This window comes from Periplaneta americana, chromosome 3 (assembly GCF_040183065.1).
Source record: "Periplaneta americana isolate PAMFEO1 chromosome 3, P.americana_PAMFEO1_priV1, whole genome shotgun sequence".
Classification (NCBI taxonomy): Eukaryota; Metazoa; Arthropoda; class Insecta; order Blattodea; family Blattidae; genus Periplaneta; species Periplaneta americana.
Genome location: NC_091119.1, coordinates 129,862,147 through 129,878,545, shown reverse-complemented (window position 1 = coordinate 129,878,545; position 16,399 = coordinate 129,862,147). Strand labels below are relative to the sequence as shown.

Below are 16,399 nucleotides of genomic sequence, written 5' to 3'. Positions count from 1 at the left end.
ACATAGACTTTATGAGGCATAAGTTACGTACAAAAGTATAAATTAGAAATGAGTATGAAACCTGGCACAATAATAACAATAATAATAATAATAATAATAATAATAATAATAATAATAATAATAATAATAATACCAGTATACCAACCGGAGGAGAGTGAATAACTAAGCTAACCTGTTAGAGAATTTTTAAAATAAAAAGATCGTATGGAAATAAACCAAAATGTTGTTACTTACTTATCCATGTTTCTGACTGACATGGCGAAGGGAGCGAAAAATGAGGACCGGTCCTACTCCTAGGTGAAATGAAACCGTTGCTATTACATTTTGTGTTAAATTGTATCACAAGTACTGTAACGTGCAGTAGGAAATAAATAATAATTGTAGGACAGTTTTGCGTGAGATGAGATATTTCTAAGCAGATAGTAGAAAAAGAGTCGATAGTCAGAAGCGAATAAACTTCATTCCACCAAAGAAAAATAAATTATGTAAATATAGGCATTTAACAATATTAGGTACATACTTTCCAATGCGCATTATGGTCCCACGTTGAATTCCATGTATGTTTAATAAATAGATTAATGTAACATTTATTTGTAGAATATACGCTGCCAACAGAGTAATTCGTACACATAGTAGTTTCACGATACAAAAACAGTGTCCTCTTGATTACGTTTAGCTGTTCGGTTTATTGTGGCCGGTCTAGACTGGTCGCCACACCTATCACATTCCCGTAATTTCGCCACTGTCGGTACGCATATGGTTATTACTCATAAATTACCATTCTTAGGTGCAGTTTAGTTTACAGTGTCTACGAATATTTAATTGAAGGACACCGTGCATGAAAATGGTGAAGAAATACAATGGAAGAGTACAGGGGAAAAAACAATCAAAGTCACAATTCTCTTAAGGGTAAATGTACGTGAACGACCACAAATATTATCAGAAAATGCAGGCTCTAAATTTCTAAAATTTTATAAGAAAATGAACTCACAATTGGACAAAAATTACAAGGTACCACAACAAGACTTATTAGAACTTAAATATCCGATAAAAGTATAAAAAAAGGTTACTAATAATATTTTTCAAACCAGTTTTATCAGAGTATGAAAAAAAAAATTCTGCAGTTACATCATTTGGTAACCATAACATTGTTATGGTCTCTTTGACTTCTTTGATATTTTTCCTGCATGTAATAAACAGTTATTTTTGAAAAACAGATTACTCTCAGACATGTAGAGTTTTTTTTTATTTTAATACAATTAGTTTTTTATTTGTCCTATATAAAATATATTAAAATTTTCATAATGTTTTGTGACCTAATTCCTTTATTTTCAAAGAAATGGGCATTATTGTAGTGTACCTTTTGCATAAATTCATGTTAAATCAGTGTAAAAAATTTTAGAATTCTATCTCTAATGGTTGTGGAGTTATGAAATAATATGTGTGAAAACTTTCAAATTTTGGAAAATTTAATTTAAAGTAAAAAGTGAATCCTTAAAAATATTATTAGTAACCTTTTAATACTTTTATCAGATATTTAAGTTCTAATAAGTCTTGTTGTGGTACCTTGTAATTTTTCTCCAATTGTGAGTTCATTTCCTTATAAAATTGTAGAAATTTAGAGCCTGCATTTTCTGATAATATTTGTAGTCGTTCACGTACATATACCCTTGGGTGATGTCATCATCTAAGTCAGTATATTACTGCATTCTTTATTGCTCTTCTTAATGAAAAAGTAAGAAAGGATGACTGTATCCGTAGTGATAATTCACCTTTACCAGTTTTGATAAGAAAAACACAAATTTTGCAGTAATATAAATGTACTGAATTATACAGTATGATGACATCACCCTTAAGTGACTTCGATTGTTTTTCCCCTGCACTCCTAAATTATTGTTGTAAGTACTCTAAAGAATGGAAGTTTCTGGACTGAAAAAACTTACTACTTTTTGAGGCAAATTTACTAGGTCATTTCAAAAATCTTGTTCCTATAATCTGTTCATTTGTCTTTGAGTTGCTAAGCAACGAACGATTTGTTTATACCTGCTGTTGGTATTGCTTTGAAAAACATGATCTGTTTGCAGTACATGATGCCTATCTTCAGTTTTTCAATGAAAATGTGGTACGACACAATCGCAATTCGACTACCTTTGCGTCTCTTTTGAATAAAATTAAGCATCATCATCATCATCATCATCATCATCATCAGCTTTGGTGGTTTGGGTCTAGTCGACCCGTTTCGAAATCAAATTTTTGGTATTTCCATCTTGAGTTGGGACGTCCTCTTGTTCTTAAGACATACGTGGAGTGGAAGGTGAAAGATAGTCAGTCGTAGGATGACATATACAAGCGATTCGTTGATATAGGTAGATGTACAGATGTAAGCCTTGAATATAAACTTCACACAGGAAGACCACTTATTCTGGAGAGTGATGCTATATCCACAAAACTAATAGAGCAGTCATTCTCCAGTAGCATTGAATTGTCAGCAAATTTTGGAGATATAAGTCCATGGTCTGTCACCTCATATATCAATTTGGGATTGTGTCTAAAGTACGACGATTAGATCCGTATGAATTGACCGAAACACAGCTATAGGAAAAGACTTTTGAGATCACTATATAAAATACAAATTTACGAAAACCGATAATTTCTTTACCAATGCTTCCACTTTAAAATTAATATTATGATCTTTTTGTCTGAAAAACAAAGGTACAACCATTGGTAGTTTCATTATCGGTATCGCTTATTTAATTTTAAAATAATATGATATTGTAAAGTAGTCGGAATGAAAAATCTGATTGAATTGCAACAATTTTTCATAGTTGTAGAAACTCAGCAAACTGTTATCTTACAGTAGATCTAAATATATCAAATTTAACTAACGAAATATTCAGCCTAGTTAGGCTCCTTATTCCAGCTACCTATAGACTGAAGTTAAAGACACAATGGGTATGCAATACGACAAACACAGGTAATGCAACGGATAAGGATATAAACAAACACGTCGTCACTGCGTGTTCGTGGAATACTATCAACTCCCGACATTCTGAAGCTATACTACAGTGCCTTTCGCTGTTGAGTTGCACGGCGGCCGGCGATAGCAACCGATGATAGCCCAGTTCCCGACAAATCGAAAGCAAAACCTCCGCTGCACGGCGTCCGGCGATAGCAACCGGTGTTACCCCTCGCGGTCAATTCAGTACAAATATACAATGTACAATGAAAATGACCATGTACAATTGAGTAAAATTACAAAGAAAAATAATCACGTGCCTTATAACATGAGATGTTGGAAATGTCCTCCTTCATCCACACATTTCTAGCATCTTTTTAGGAACTATGCATTTACACGTATTAATTCGTCTTCCGAAATAGAATCAATTTCACGGCTGATAATTTCTTTCCTGTGCAAGCCGTCGGAAGGATTTCTGTGGAGTATGTTCTAATCTTTTTTCCCACTTCGTCTAGTTTCTCCTCAGTATGCACACGTTCATTTACCCTTCGCTTCTTATCGAGAATGGAACCCGTTTCTCTAAATTTAGTGACAAGTTTTCGCACAGTATCTCTATGTGGCGCAGGCACACCTGAATATTCAGTTAAAAATCATCTTACAACTTCCCTGCAAGAATTTGACAACACATACGAATCATACATAAAAATTCTTTGTTGTAATGTGTAAGTATATCGAGACATTATGTAAACTATAGCTCAGCACTAATACAGAAATCACATTTAATACCAAGCACAATAACACTTATAGCACTAATATAGAAATAACATTTCATACGAAGCACTTCAAAGCACGACCACGCTGAAACAAAACCGCTGTGAGACTGACTGAATGACTCTCGCGCTCCTACGAAGGGGAGGGGATTCAAGTCGGCCGCAGTGCCGGGAGTTCGGTTATCAACGGTTGCTATCGCCGGCCGCCGTGCAACGGGCGACTCGAAAGCGAAAGGTACTGTAGTAAACACGTGCTTGAACCATGAAGTTCATTTTCCTCGAATCTTTGCAGTGAATAATAATGTGCATTCGTTAGTTATGAAATTTGAACATATACGGATGTCACTTGAAATGATTTTATATTGCAAGAAATTCTTTCAATAGCACATGACGTTATTGGTGCATGATATAATACAAAATATTCCTATTGTCTGATATTTTTTCGTGTTTCGTTAGGATATTGCATGCCGCTCATTACTGAAATTCCACTAATTTTATATGTATCTTCTAGAAATTCCCTGAAATGTAGATTATTTTATTTGGCACTGAACGTCATGGTAGGCTACATGAATCCATGTTAAACGTGGAGTTAATATTTTCATAATTTTCATATTATGATGGTACTAGTACTTTTGGATTACGTTCAACACACTTTCTGTGCTTTTTGGTTTTGTAGTGTCTTTCATTGCACTGTTTTATTACTTCTACGTTTATTTTACGCAATTCATATGTAATATCTATATTGACAGTGAAAATATTAGTTCAAATATACTCAACTATGCCCTGGAATATTACACACTTGAGCGTCCTATCTAAGGCATTTTACCTCTGCAGTGAACCTTCAATCAACCACAGAGATGTAGTTATTTAAATAATACGACTAGTAAGAGCAGTCATCGATAAGACTACACACTATGACTGCGTTCCGATTTTGGCTTTCTAGAAGAAGAGGGCAAATAGTATATTGTATACGAACGTACCTATACCTGCGCTGTGAGTCACATATAGGCCTACTTCGAATCAGAAAACTAAATTCCAGTTTATAGGTAGTTGAAATACGGAACCTAATTAAAACAATTGCATTTTTGAAACTATCTTTATAATAAAATCACGGCATGAAGGGTCTTGCCGGAAGCATAAAGAGAATTGGCAACCTTGAGCACACTCCTATTTATTTTATCATTTTAGAGAAGCTGCAATTTATATAGTGCTAGACAGAGTTAGATAGATAATTATTCAGTTCTCTAGAAAACTGATTCTGAGAAGCATTGCAATTATTGAAAATCTGCCTATTCCTGTTCTAGCATGTGTAGCATAGTGTCCAAATTTAGTTGGTACGCCTTTGGAACGTTGTAGTGCATTTGCTTTGTGTGCTTTGCTTTGTGAGTTTGTGAGAATTTTGGCGGCCTGCTTATGCTTGGTTTGACCCCGTGTTCAGGCGACCCGCTTGGTCCTGACCCCCATCACTGCAACACATCGCGATCACGATCCCTCTCTCCACCGTGCCGTCACGTGACCGACTGCGACCGTGACGTCGACTGCAACGAGACATGCGCAGTCGTAACGAGCAAATTGAATTGGACAACTTCAAACCGGATTACTTCGATGCTAACACAACAGGTAAGATAGTGTCCCCTTTATATTATCAAGCATTAGATAGTTACTTTAGAAATGTATTTTATATGTAGTTTTTGTTTCAAACTTCACTTTAGTAAATTTGTTTTCTTTGAACTAATCTCACTTACTAGTCACAGTATTTACCTCTTGTCAGCACGCTGAAAGTTGTGTGCCAGACAGAAGATCCAAAATATTTCAGTATAATCTTGTGTTATTTTTAGTGTTTGTGTACTGAATTGAATGTTCTCAGAAACTTATGTAAACACAACACGAAATAAAAAATCTGAAATTACGTAAAAAAATCCATAGGTGTATTGTGTTTGATCTGTGATTGCAAACTAATGAGCGTGCTATCTATACGGATGAGCACTCAACTAAAACTGCGAATTATGAACTGCCAGAGCCATCTGGTGCTAATTAACTAGAACACTTGGTTGGCCACGCAATTCATTCGTTTTCTGACAAGTTAAATTCGCTACACTTAACGAACACTTACTCATACACTCATCCTAGTGCACGACATAACTCTCCACAGATACACATCATGTATAGTGTGGCCCGCCGAAGTGGAGTACAACTAGAAAAATGGGTCACAGTCCTGCCATCTATCCGCAATATGCGGAACCCGAATCACGTAAAGTGAAGTGGGTAGGCATTGGATACATACATACATACATACATACATACATACATACATACATACATACATACATACATACATACATACAACTAAGAATTATTTACAAAGGGGCAATTCTACCTTTGATTTCATATGGGGCACCGATGTGGATAGAAGCAATGAACAAGTCACACAACTCAGCAAAAATAATGAGAGTACAGAGATTAATAAACATAAAAATGGCGAGAGCCTACCGAACTGTATCTTACGAAGCACTGTGTATCTTAACTAAGGATACACCTATCTTAATAGAGATTCACAAGATCGCTAGCTGTTATACATTTAAAACTGGACATCGATTTCAAGGATATGAGATAGATACAGCACTGCATTACACCAAATGGCCGCATCCTGCAGATATAGTTGAATTCAACGACAAGCAAGAAGATATGAACTACACAGTAGAAGTCTTTACAGACGGAAGCAAAAGTAATTCTGAAGTGGGGTCGGGAATTGCTATCTTTATAGACCAAGAGCTCGCACATCAAATGCAATTCAAATTACATGGCCAATGTTCGAACAACCAAGCTGAGCAGATAGCTATTTTGAAAGCACTTGAAAAAATATCCACAATCGACAACCTACAGGATAAGCAGAAGTCAGCTATAATCCATACAGATAGCCTCATAACATTAGATTCGCTACGGAATCCCAACAACCACAAAAATATCATTGAAACAATCAGAAAACAGGCAGAAAAATGAAGGAGCAGAGATGGACTATCCACTACACATGGGTCAAGGCGCATGTCGGTATTGCAGGCAACGAACTAGCAGATAAATTAGCCAAGAGAGCAGCAAGGAATAAAGACCTAGAAGTGTGTTACGAGAGGATTCCTGAAAGTGAGTGGCTAAGAGTACTACAAGAGGAAAGCATGTCTCAATGGGAAAAGGACTGGCAGACAACAACTAAAGGACCAGTCACCAAATCATATTTTCCCAGTGTAAAGGACCGACTCCGGGTCAGTATCCCCTTGAATAATAATCTTACGACATTCCTAACCGGCCACGGAAAACTAAGGGCCTACTTCCACCGTTTCCACATATTGGACAGCCCCGAATGCCCTTGTGGGAAGGGCGATCAGACAGCTGAGCATCTAATCTTCCAGTGTGCTATTCTTGATAAAGAAAGAAGTGTGTTCAGAAACAACATCCTAAAACTAGGTGGTCACTGGACTAACACATTGAGTGAACTAATGCTTAAATATAAGAAACAATACATAGAATTTGTTCAATCTGTAAATTTAGAAAAGCTATAACCCCAAAAGGAAGAAGAAGAGAGCAAAGAAAGAAACAGAGTTGTAAATAGTGTATACTCGTATAGTAGTGTAATAACAATATAACAAGTGCAATCAGTAGCCATAGTGAAAATTGTGTAACTATATAACACTCATCTCTTAGTAATACTAGCGATATAGCAGTGTATCAAGTATAAACATAAATGGGAAGGAACTAGATAATTATGAACCACACTCAAAGAACATTGAAGCCATATGTGACATTTATCTAATAATGATTATCTAATAGTAATTTAGAATTGTATCGAATGATCAACAAGGCATGTAGTATTACTAACCTTGTAATGGAACATGCTGTCCAATAAAAAAAATACATACATACATACAACATACGCACGTACATACATACATACATACATACATACATACATACATACATAGAATGTAGGTATTATTTGTTTTGTGGTATTTACCTTCAAGTATATGTTGACTCGTGGCTAACGAGAAAAACAGGCTTCGGCACGAATCGAAGTCACGTGGTTATCATGGTCTGGTCATGGCCATCTTGACAATCACCTATATTAACACATGTTAAAAGTTCTAAAAAAAACAAAGGAATTACTGTATTAAACTCATGTTAAACGCGCATTTATATAGAGACTTGTTCAATGTTGTCCATGTTAGGACTAAGAATGTGACGTATGTTGACTCTAGTGACGTCTGGTCACAAGCATATTATACCAAGTGAGTCACCTGCCTCTTATTTATACAAACTTACGCAATTTCGAAAATTCACTAGAGTAAGTATAGGCCTATTCGCAATCGGATCTTAAATACAGGGAGATCAGATGAAGTATGGACAGGAGCGACTGGGTTTTCACTGTGCGCTGCTGACGTTCTCGCGGCGGGGAACGAACAGTGTAGAGTCGCGGTGATACAACCATATAAGTTTCCATACCTATTTTTAAAAATCTCTTACTTACCAACTTTAATGATGGAGGTGCTGAAACTGATCGCCTTCGTTGTCCACACATTATTGGGACCTCTTTATGAAATGTTCCATAATTCATTCTGGTTCTGGTCGATTAATGGCTGTTAATTTCTGACGGTTATTACGTTTCAGTTCTTACAGGGTGCGTGGGTTTGTCTTCTATACAGTATTTTTAATGTACCCAAGAGATAAAAATCGCAGTCCAATCGTTGACCAATGTGATCTAATGTTTCTTCTGTGAGAATCCTACGCTGTCACGTTATCATTGTGATGTGTTACTTCTGTCCGTCCGAGTGGTTATGTTGCAGCTGTTTCCCTCACCAGTTTCTGCTTGCTTCTCAGTAAAGGCTTGTGGCTGGCCGGTCTTAGCTATTTCCTGAAAATATTTGCTGTTCGGAATTGGACTTTTATGTAATAGGCCTAATATACAACTGTTTAAAATAACTTAAAGAAAGGACGCCGTTAAGTAAGTAACTGTCACGTGATTTCCCCCGTTTCTATGACCCTGCGACATAACCACTCGGACAATAGTTGTACTTTCAGTTCTTGTAAAAGTCCATATTTTTCTCTGTATATATTTTTGTGTATCCAATAGTCCACCTTACAAACTTTTTAAAATATAGTATTAATATAGTATCTCTCAGTTCTTCCGTTATACTTCCTTCTGACCTTTTGTAAATAGTATTTTAGAAAGTAAAATGAATCTATTTCATAAGTAGTTTTCATTTTTTTATTTCGATCAATAGTAGTACAATAATAATAATAATAATAATAATAATAATAATAATAATAATAATAATAATAATAATAATAATAATAAATCCAACATAGATGATGTGTCGAAAATATTCGGACGAGTCTAGTGACCATATTACAAAAGATGTTGGACGCTCGTTGATATTGCTTGTATCGAAGTTTGCGGATTTTTTCATCAACATCTTTAATTTCAGATGCAGTGTAATAAATTATTACATTAGCAATCAGATCCATATTATAAACATAACCCAGAAAGTCTTAAAATCTAACGAAGCCTTATTGGAATCGAGTTATATGAGTAACATTCAAGACAGTTTATTGCATACTGTGTCACAGGCCACATTAATAAATAAGTGGTGGAAAAACAAATTTAAAGGAACAATTACTACTCCAAAGAGGGAGGAAGAACCCACAGTGTCACAAGCCATATTAATTAATAGGTGATGCACGATGAATGTATTGGCACACATCTGGTTTTATATGTATCAAACATCTTTCGATACCCAGAAAACTCGTTATTAAATTTCATCCTCAATTGCTTCTGGTGTAACCTACTAAAACCAGTGAGGCTGTGGGGACCGAATCACAGCGGTATGATTGCTGTAATTAGAGGAAATGCTAACTGAGGGATAAGAACCTCTTAGTCGTGGTGGACACAGTTGATATAGGGAATTAAGACTCTGAAATGAAACCTCCTGGTCCTCTAGATTGGGGGTTATTGTGTCGGATCAGTTCCTCGATCGACAGAAAAAAAGTTAATTTCTAAAAAGCCCAATAAGATTAAGCCGGTTGGATTTAAAAACAAAATACTGTACAGATAAAGCTACGATAACGGACTATCCTCCTTGGAACATTAATTGTACAGGGATTAAGGAACAATGTGCGGAAAGTGATAAAATAAAAACCAAGATATCATTGTATTGACCGAAACCCCAGATCACACATATAACAGATTGCTTAGCCTTATAGGCTTTGACGGTAACAACTTTTGTCAGGTTTACTATGCTGCCATCTGGTTGTTACATAAGGATTCACGTCATAACTCCCATTTGAATTGCATCAGCGACTCGTGTTCGTTTACGGCGGATGGATGGCGATCCTGGCGGTTGTCCTCTTCAAAGTACTACCTATTTTAACATAGGGATGATCAATCTGTTATATATGTGATCAGGGCCGAAACTAAAGAGAAAGGAAATGGCTGTGAAATAAATGGAACATGGATCTATTTTGCAAATCTAATCTTTCAGGTAAAGCTTCCTGTAAAGCAGATTTGAATAATTTCAAGGGAAAAATTGTTCCGGGGCCGGGTATCGATCCCGGGACCTCTGGTTGAACGTACCAGCGCTCTGCCAACTGAGCTACCCGGGAACTCCACCCGACACCGTCTCAACTTTTCCCTTTTTTATATCCACACAACTCGCGTGGGCTGACGAAACGCCAGAGACCCACATCGAGTGCACACAAACTCTGTGTGACTTGGAATTGTGGTTTTCTGTTAACGTACACAGTGACGTATATATTATGCAAATCTAGTCTTTCAGGTAAAGCTTCCTGTAAAGCAGATTTGAATAATTTCAAGGGAAAAATTGTTCCGGGGCTGGGTATCGATCCCGGGACCTCTGGTTGAACGTACCAGCGCTCTGCCAACTGAGCTACCCGGGAAAAGTTGAGACGGTGTCGGGTGGAGTTCCCGGGTAGCTCAGTTGGCAGAGCGCTGGTACGTTCAACCAGAGGTCCCGGGATCGATACCCGGCCCCGGAACAATTTTTCCCTTGAAATTATTCATAGGGCTATTTATTTTTAAATTGATGTCTCAAAAAATCATAGGGCACAACGTGCATCCTATTAAAAATTGAAAACGGGAGAATAAAATTAATAAAAGACTAAAATTGGAAAGATTATCTATATATATTTTAAATAGTATCTTTTAGGACAAACGCATTACTAGAGAAACTAAATTTACCATATCTGTCACAATAGTTAAATAATAATTACATATGGATCAGAAATTTGAAAATTGAAGGCAGAAATTCATGCAAAATTATTGACAACAGAGAAGGATTTTTTATGTAAATCGGCAGTGATATCAAAAAGAGAGAGAATTACAAATACAGTTATTCGAGGAAAAATGAAAATGCAAAACTTGAGAGAATGTCAGAAAAAAGGCCATCTAAGATAATTTTATAATGAATACCACCTGGAGAAAAGGAAAATGAGACCACGTTTTACTTGGATGTAAGACATTCAAGAAAGAATGAAGGAGAGGAGATAGAAGAAGGACGGTGGAATGATAGTGACGATAAATTTGAAGAAATAATTCAATATTCTTCTGAAGAGGAAAAGTGAGCCCATAACGCTAACCCTCAGCTAGGCGCATTCCGATCCACACCTCAGGTTTATAGTGCTTCGGCAGTGCAACTGCCAATCCAGCGTTGAGGGAAATGCTCGTTGAGGTACTCACACACATGACGGTGAAAGTGAGGTGGTGCATCATTCTGCTGAAAAATGAATTTGCCTTCCTAGTCCTGCAGTCACAACAGAAGGATGAGGTGCGAAATTCAGGACACAAAAACTCTCAGAGGTATTGCTAGCATTATTTTCTAACAATAAAATTTTCCAACAATGTTGTAGCCATGCGTTTAATAAACAGGATATATTAGCTATCTATTAAGAATAGCTATTTTCCTATAGTCTACATAATTGTATTTTTTTTTCTTTTCTTTTCTTCCTTCATTTATTTGCATCATGCGCACTGTCTCCTTTCTGGGATTTAAAAAGTATCTATGCGACAGAACATTTTTCTAGGACTACAAGAATCTAGGTTGAGCATTCTTTTCATAGATAAGAGATGATCTTGGTTGCCAGTCTTGTATCTCATTTTCCTAAAGCATATCGCCTGTTTATTCCCTTGACGTTGTGTTATGGATTCTCGGCTTTGAGTATATTTTTACGGTTTAGTGTCAGCGTGTCTATTCATCTTGGCACCGGGGGTAGAGCAGGAATGACGTGAATACAAATTAAATTCTGTCTGTAACTCAATATTGGGATCTGTGGAACATAGACGACGTCAAAACAGACACGAGCAGAATGGACTTGATTTCTGCACCGCAAATTAAACTTGAGAACTACAATCGTTTTTCACAAAGGATCTTTTCTTTCAAGGAATTCTTGCGGCATGCAGATCGTAATTTAATCGGATGTCCTGGCTGTAATTTATGATCCCAATGCTTTGCACGGATGAACCGTAACATGTGGTTCGCAGGTCTTCCTATACTTGGATCTTTATATTTCAGTACTTTTAGCCAAGTTTATAATCATATTCTGATCTTCAGACATTACTGCTATGATCATTTCATGTTTCCTTCTTTTTGTCGTAAATGACCACATCTGTTATGATTATGATAGTTATAATTAATATTGATGTGATTTACAAGTCCTTTTTTGGTGCTGAACACAATTCTCAGACTCTTAATCAGCTCTGGGTAGATATTAACGTGTAGCAAGACTCCTAGACTGTGTGATACTCTTCACCTAGTGACATCGCTTAAAGTAACACACGTACTCAAGACTAAAAAAAATGGTGATGTATTTCCACTCTCCAACTGAGAATCTATCCCTGGCCTGTGCCTGTATTATCGAACACTGCTTCTAGAGTCAAAGCAAAAATTTGAATAAAACTTTATAGGCCTAGTACAGTCTCTCCGAGTAGACAGTCGCCTTGGTAGCTCAGTTGGCAGAGCGATGACTTAACGACGACCGAGAACCCGAGTTCAAATCCCGGATATACTGCAATTTTATTTGTGGTAGACAAAACTAAGGTTGTGAGGGTTTTTTTTTGGGGGGGGGTTCTTCCGTTTTCCTATATTCCACCAATACTCTCTACAATTTCTCTTCCATTATGTCAATCTTGAAAAATAGGGCAACTCTTGTGTTGCGCGACTTCGAATCGGCTATCTGCCACAGTAGATGTTCCTCGTGGTTTGTCCAAAGATTAGTATATGGTTATGGGTTCGAAACGACTCATAGGAACGGAATCACCCCCCCCCCCCAGATTCAGGTTTGTCTGACAGGAATGACTCATATAATATAGGTATGAGATACGACGGACCAGTACCAGAGGTATGATATACGTCTTTAAGGCTCGTAGTGTGGCGGACGGTGGGAGCGGCATAACTTGGAAGTACAGTCGGCACGCAACTCATTTCGTCACAGGTGCCAAATATGCCTGCTTCGGCTACATTTCTCCATATCCCGCCCTATAAGCATCTATACCTAGCCTATAGGTACCTTTGGTAATCGCTTTAAATGAACCCCTACTACTGTTAATACCGTCAGATATGAAGGCTGCTCATTTAAAATCTATTTTGTATGTACACAATCGCGAACGAATCAGCTTCAAGCAGCAGCTGGACGTCAAATTTTCTAGATCACTTGTAATCTATTTAGTTATTGATGCATGCAGTTATTTTAGTTAGCAGTTTCATGAAGTTGTTTTGACGCAAAATAAATTTATTTGTATCCAATGCCCACTCCCTTTACTTGCGTAATTCAGGTTCTGCATATTGCGATAAATAGCAGGACTGTGGCCTATTTTTCAAGTTGCAAACCACCGGCGGGCTACGCTGTGCATGATATGTATCTGTGTAAGGAGTTTGATAATCTTCACAGAGAAGCAAGAATATGCTCAGCGTCCTTTTGCCAGAATGCAATAACTGAAGACTGGAAATAGGAAACGCTGAAAGTGCAAGACATGAAATTATCGGGAAACACGAAAAAACATAATAATTAATATTACAATTAATTTGTATGTAATTGAAATGGAAATTCTTATAGTTTCACATTACTTTTAACACCTAACTTGAACAATGACTCAAATTAACTTTGGGATGCATTCTGATATAAAAATGAACATTTTGGTAAAGATGTATGTGATATGTTGCACTGTCAAGAAAAGGTTGAACGTGTTATGCGTCATGACACTCAACATTCTTACAGGGTAATATCATGGACACAAAATGGTATAAAATTCCCTGTATTTTACATCAAGAAATTCAAATAAATAGATTCTTCAACTGGGGTGATTGTCATCTTCATATTCAACTTATCGCATAATTGACATGTGTTAGTTCTCAGTTTACCAAAAGAAACGCGATGATGATGATGATGATACATCCTTCATAATAAAATAAAATTATCATGAGATTGTGTTTTATGTAATTATGCTCTACTACACAGTGCAATACCAATGATTCCAACTTTGTCAGTGGTTGCTTCTGAGCAACACCTGTCTCTTTGTATGTTGTTGAATAAGGCTTTCCGTGAATTGTTAGCTCGGAGTTTTTGAGTCACAAGTCCTTCCGTTCCTCACCATCGTAATACACTAAGTACTGAAGAAACATGTGGCAAACAATACAAAATGTACAATGCACTAATGTTATGTGAGCACGAGCGGGAAGCAGGTTACAACAATACATTCTCTCCAACATTACTAGGCACGCTTGATACATTCAGCGTTCTCCATGTTGCTCATATATCAGGTGTCTTCTGAGCTACAAGGAAACCTTTCTGGTACTTCCAACCTTTCCCAAGTTATTCGCCTTGGCACATTCATTGGTTTCCATGGAAAATCTAAAATTAAGTAGGCCTAATTAAGACACTTTCTGCATTTCCCACTTCCAGTCTTCAATTGTACAGGGACATAATTTTATTTGTACTTCAATTTTTATTGTACCTGAGTTTTTTAATGTACTTCACTCTCACCCCCTCTACTAGTAAACTTCCAACCGTCCTCCACACAGAACCAAGGCCGCGTATGCAGTGAAAGTCGCCTTACTGTCATAGTAAACAGTACTGAGTTAGTGAGTATAGAATGTTCCAGAGATACGTTCGCGTTTTCCAGTGACGAAAGAGCTTTCAATATTAAATCATATTTTCGCACAGGTACTGTCGTCCGTTTGCCTACACCGCATTCCGGTGTCCCCCACCCACTTTTGTTCGCCCCTCTGTAAAGTCTAGTGGCTGGGCTGTCTTTGCTCTTTTCTGAAAACAATTTCTGTTAGGAATTGGACGTCTACGTAATAGTATACAACTGTTTAAAATAACTTAACTAAGAGGGCCTAGTTAAGTAATTAACTGTCACGTGATTTCTTCCCTTTCTACGACCCTGCGACAAAACCACTTGGACGGGCAGTGGATAGCATGTCTGAGTAATTTTATCTTTTCGGATCTGGCAGAAGTGAAGATTGAATTTACAGTACGTAAGGTACTCTTTTATAGAGTAGGTGCAGAATTATTTCAACATGAGGTACTAGTACTAAGGACGAAACTGGTAATTGGAATTAGGTACAGTAGTCTACAGTGCGATAATATGCACAAAAGAACAGAAGCGTGTATCGAAATGAACGGCCACTATTTTCAAAAATGTGTTTAAATATCCATATTATGATTATTTTTCAATTTAACTTCATTCTCTACATCGAACTCCAATGTGCTGTAGACAGTATAATATACAGTATAATGGATAGCTCAATTCGTGAGTAAAAACAATTATTGTTAATACAGTACTGTATTTTGATTAAACAAAAACCTAACGAAAATTATCAAACTCAAAATCGCAATATGTCCTAGTTTACGTAAATGGATGAACTACTTTTCTTCCCTTTGTTTGTATTTTACGCCAGTATCATCGAACTCCAGTCGTGGAAGGGGATAGCATACGGTGTTTCCGGTTCTCAACCGTTAATCCAAAGGTATAGCCAGATTAATATTAGAAATGTTAGTAAAAATAAAATGATGTCCCTGTAGTTATCTCAAGGGTCCAACAATTGATTAAGAAAGATTGTCTGTTAAGATCATGTGATCGCATATGCGCAGAAGCTCAGTGAATTTTGCCACCATCATAACTGACGGGAATTATACCTGTTCTGTTCCGATCATCTCGTTACTCTCCCACCCAGAGCGGAGAGAAGTAGATTACAGGATGTGTAGGTTGCTCCCGCTTTGCTGGTTGCCGGTAGCAGTCAGAGATATTCTCTTACTGTGAGTGTGACAGTTGAATCCTTCGTTAAATCCCTTCATCTCAAGAAGACACCCACTAAAGGATCGAAATGTCAAAACGCTGTTACTGTACACGGTAAAATCCGGACATCTGAGCCTCGAACACCCATGTCAAGTCATTTCATTGCAGCTACATAAGAAGCTCTTAAGCTTATACATACCAGTCAACCCCGATAACATGTGGCAACGGAGAAATGGTAGAATTATATCAACGGAGAAAACGGAAATATCTGGAGAAAGTCGGCCTCATAATCACTACGTTTATCACAAAGCCCGTTTTCTTACAAAACCACACTTTATTTGTAACTGAGAATCGTTAACTTTTTTTTTTTTTTCA

The 16,399-nt window shown here is 37.0% G+C and overlaps 1 protein-coding gene across 18 annotated transcripts in view; it reads left to right on the top strand.

The window, feature by feature from the left end:
* ATP8A (ATPase phospholipid transporting 8A1) overlaps positions 1 to 16,399 on the top strand; it is a 415,740-nt gene that overhangs the window by 173,813 nt on the left and 225,528 nt on the right. For 16 of the 18 annotated variants that reach the window (XR_011331403.1, XR_011331402.1, XM_069821599.1 and 13 more), the window contains exon 2: positions 5,165 to 5,346. The exons of the other annotated variants lie outside the window; for them this stretch is intronic. Coding sequence is in view for 14 of the 16 variants with exons in the window: in XM_069821599.1 (XP_069677700.1) it covers positions 5,277 to 5,346 (70 nt within the window). In the remaining 2 variants the exon portion in view is untranslated. The remainder of the gene's footprint in view (positions 1 to 5,164; positions 5,347 to 16,399) is intronic. 18 annotated transcript variants of the gene reach the window in all.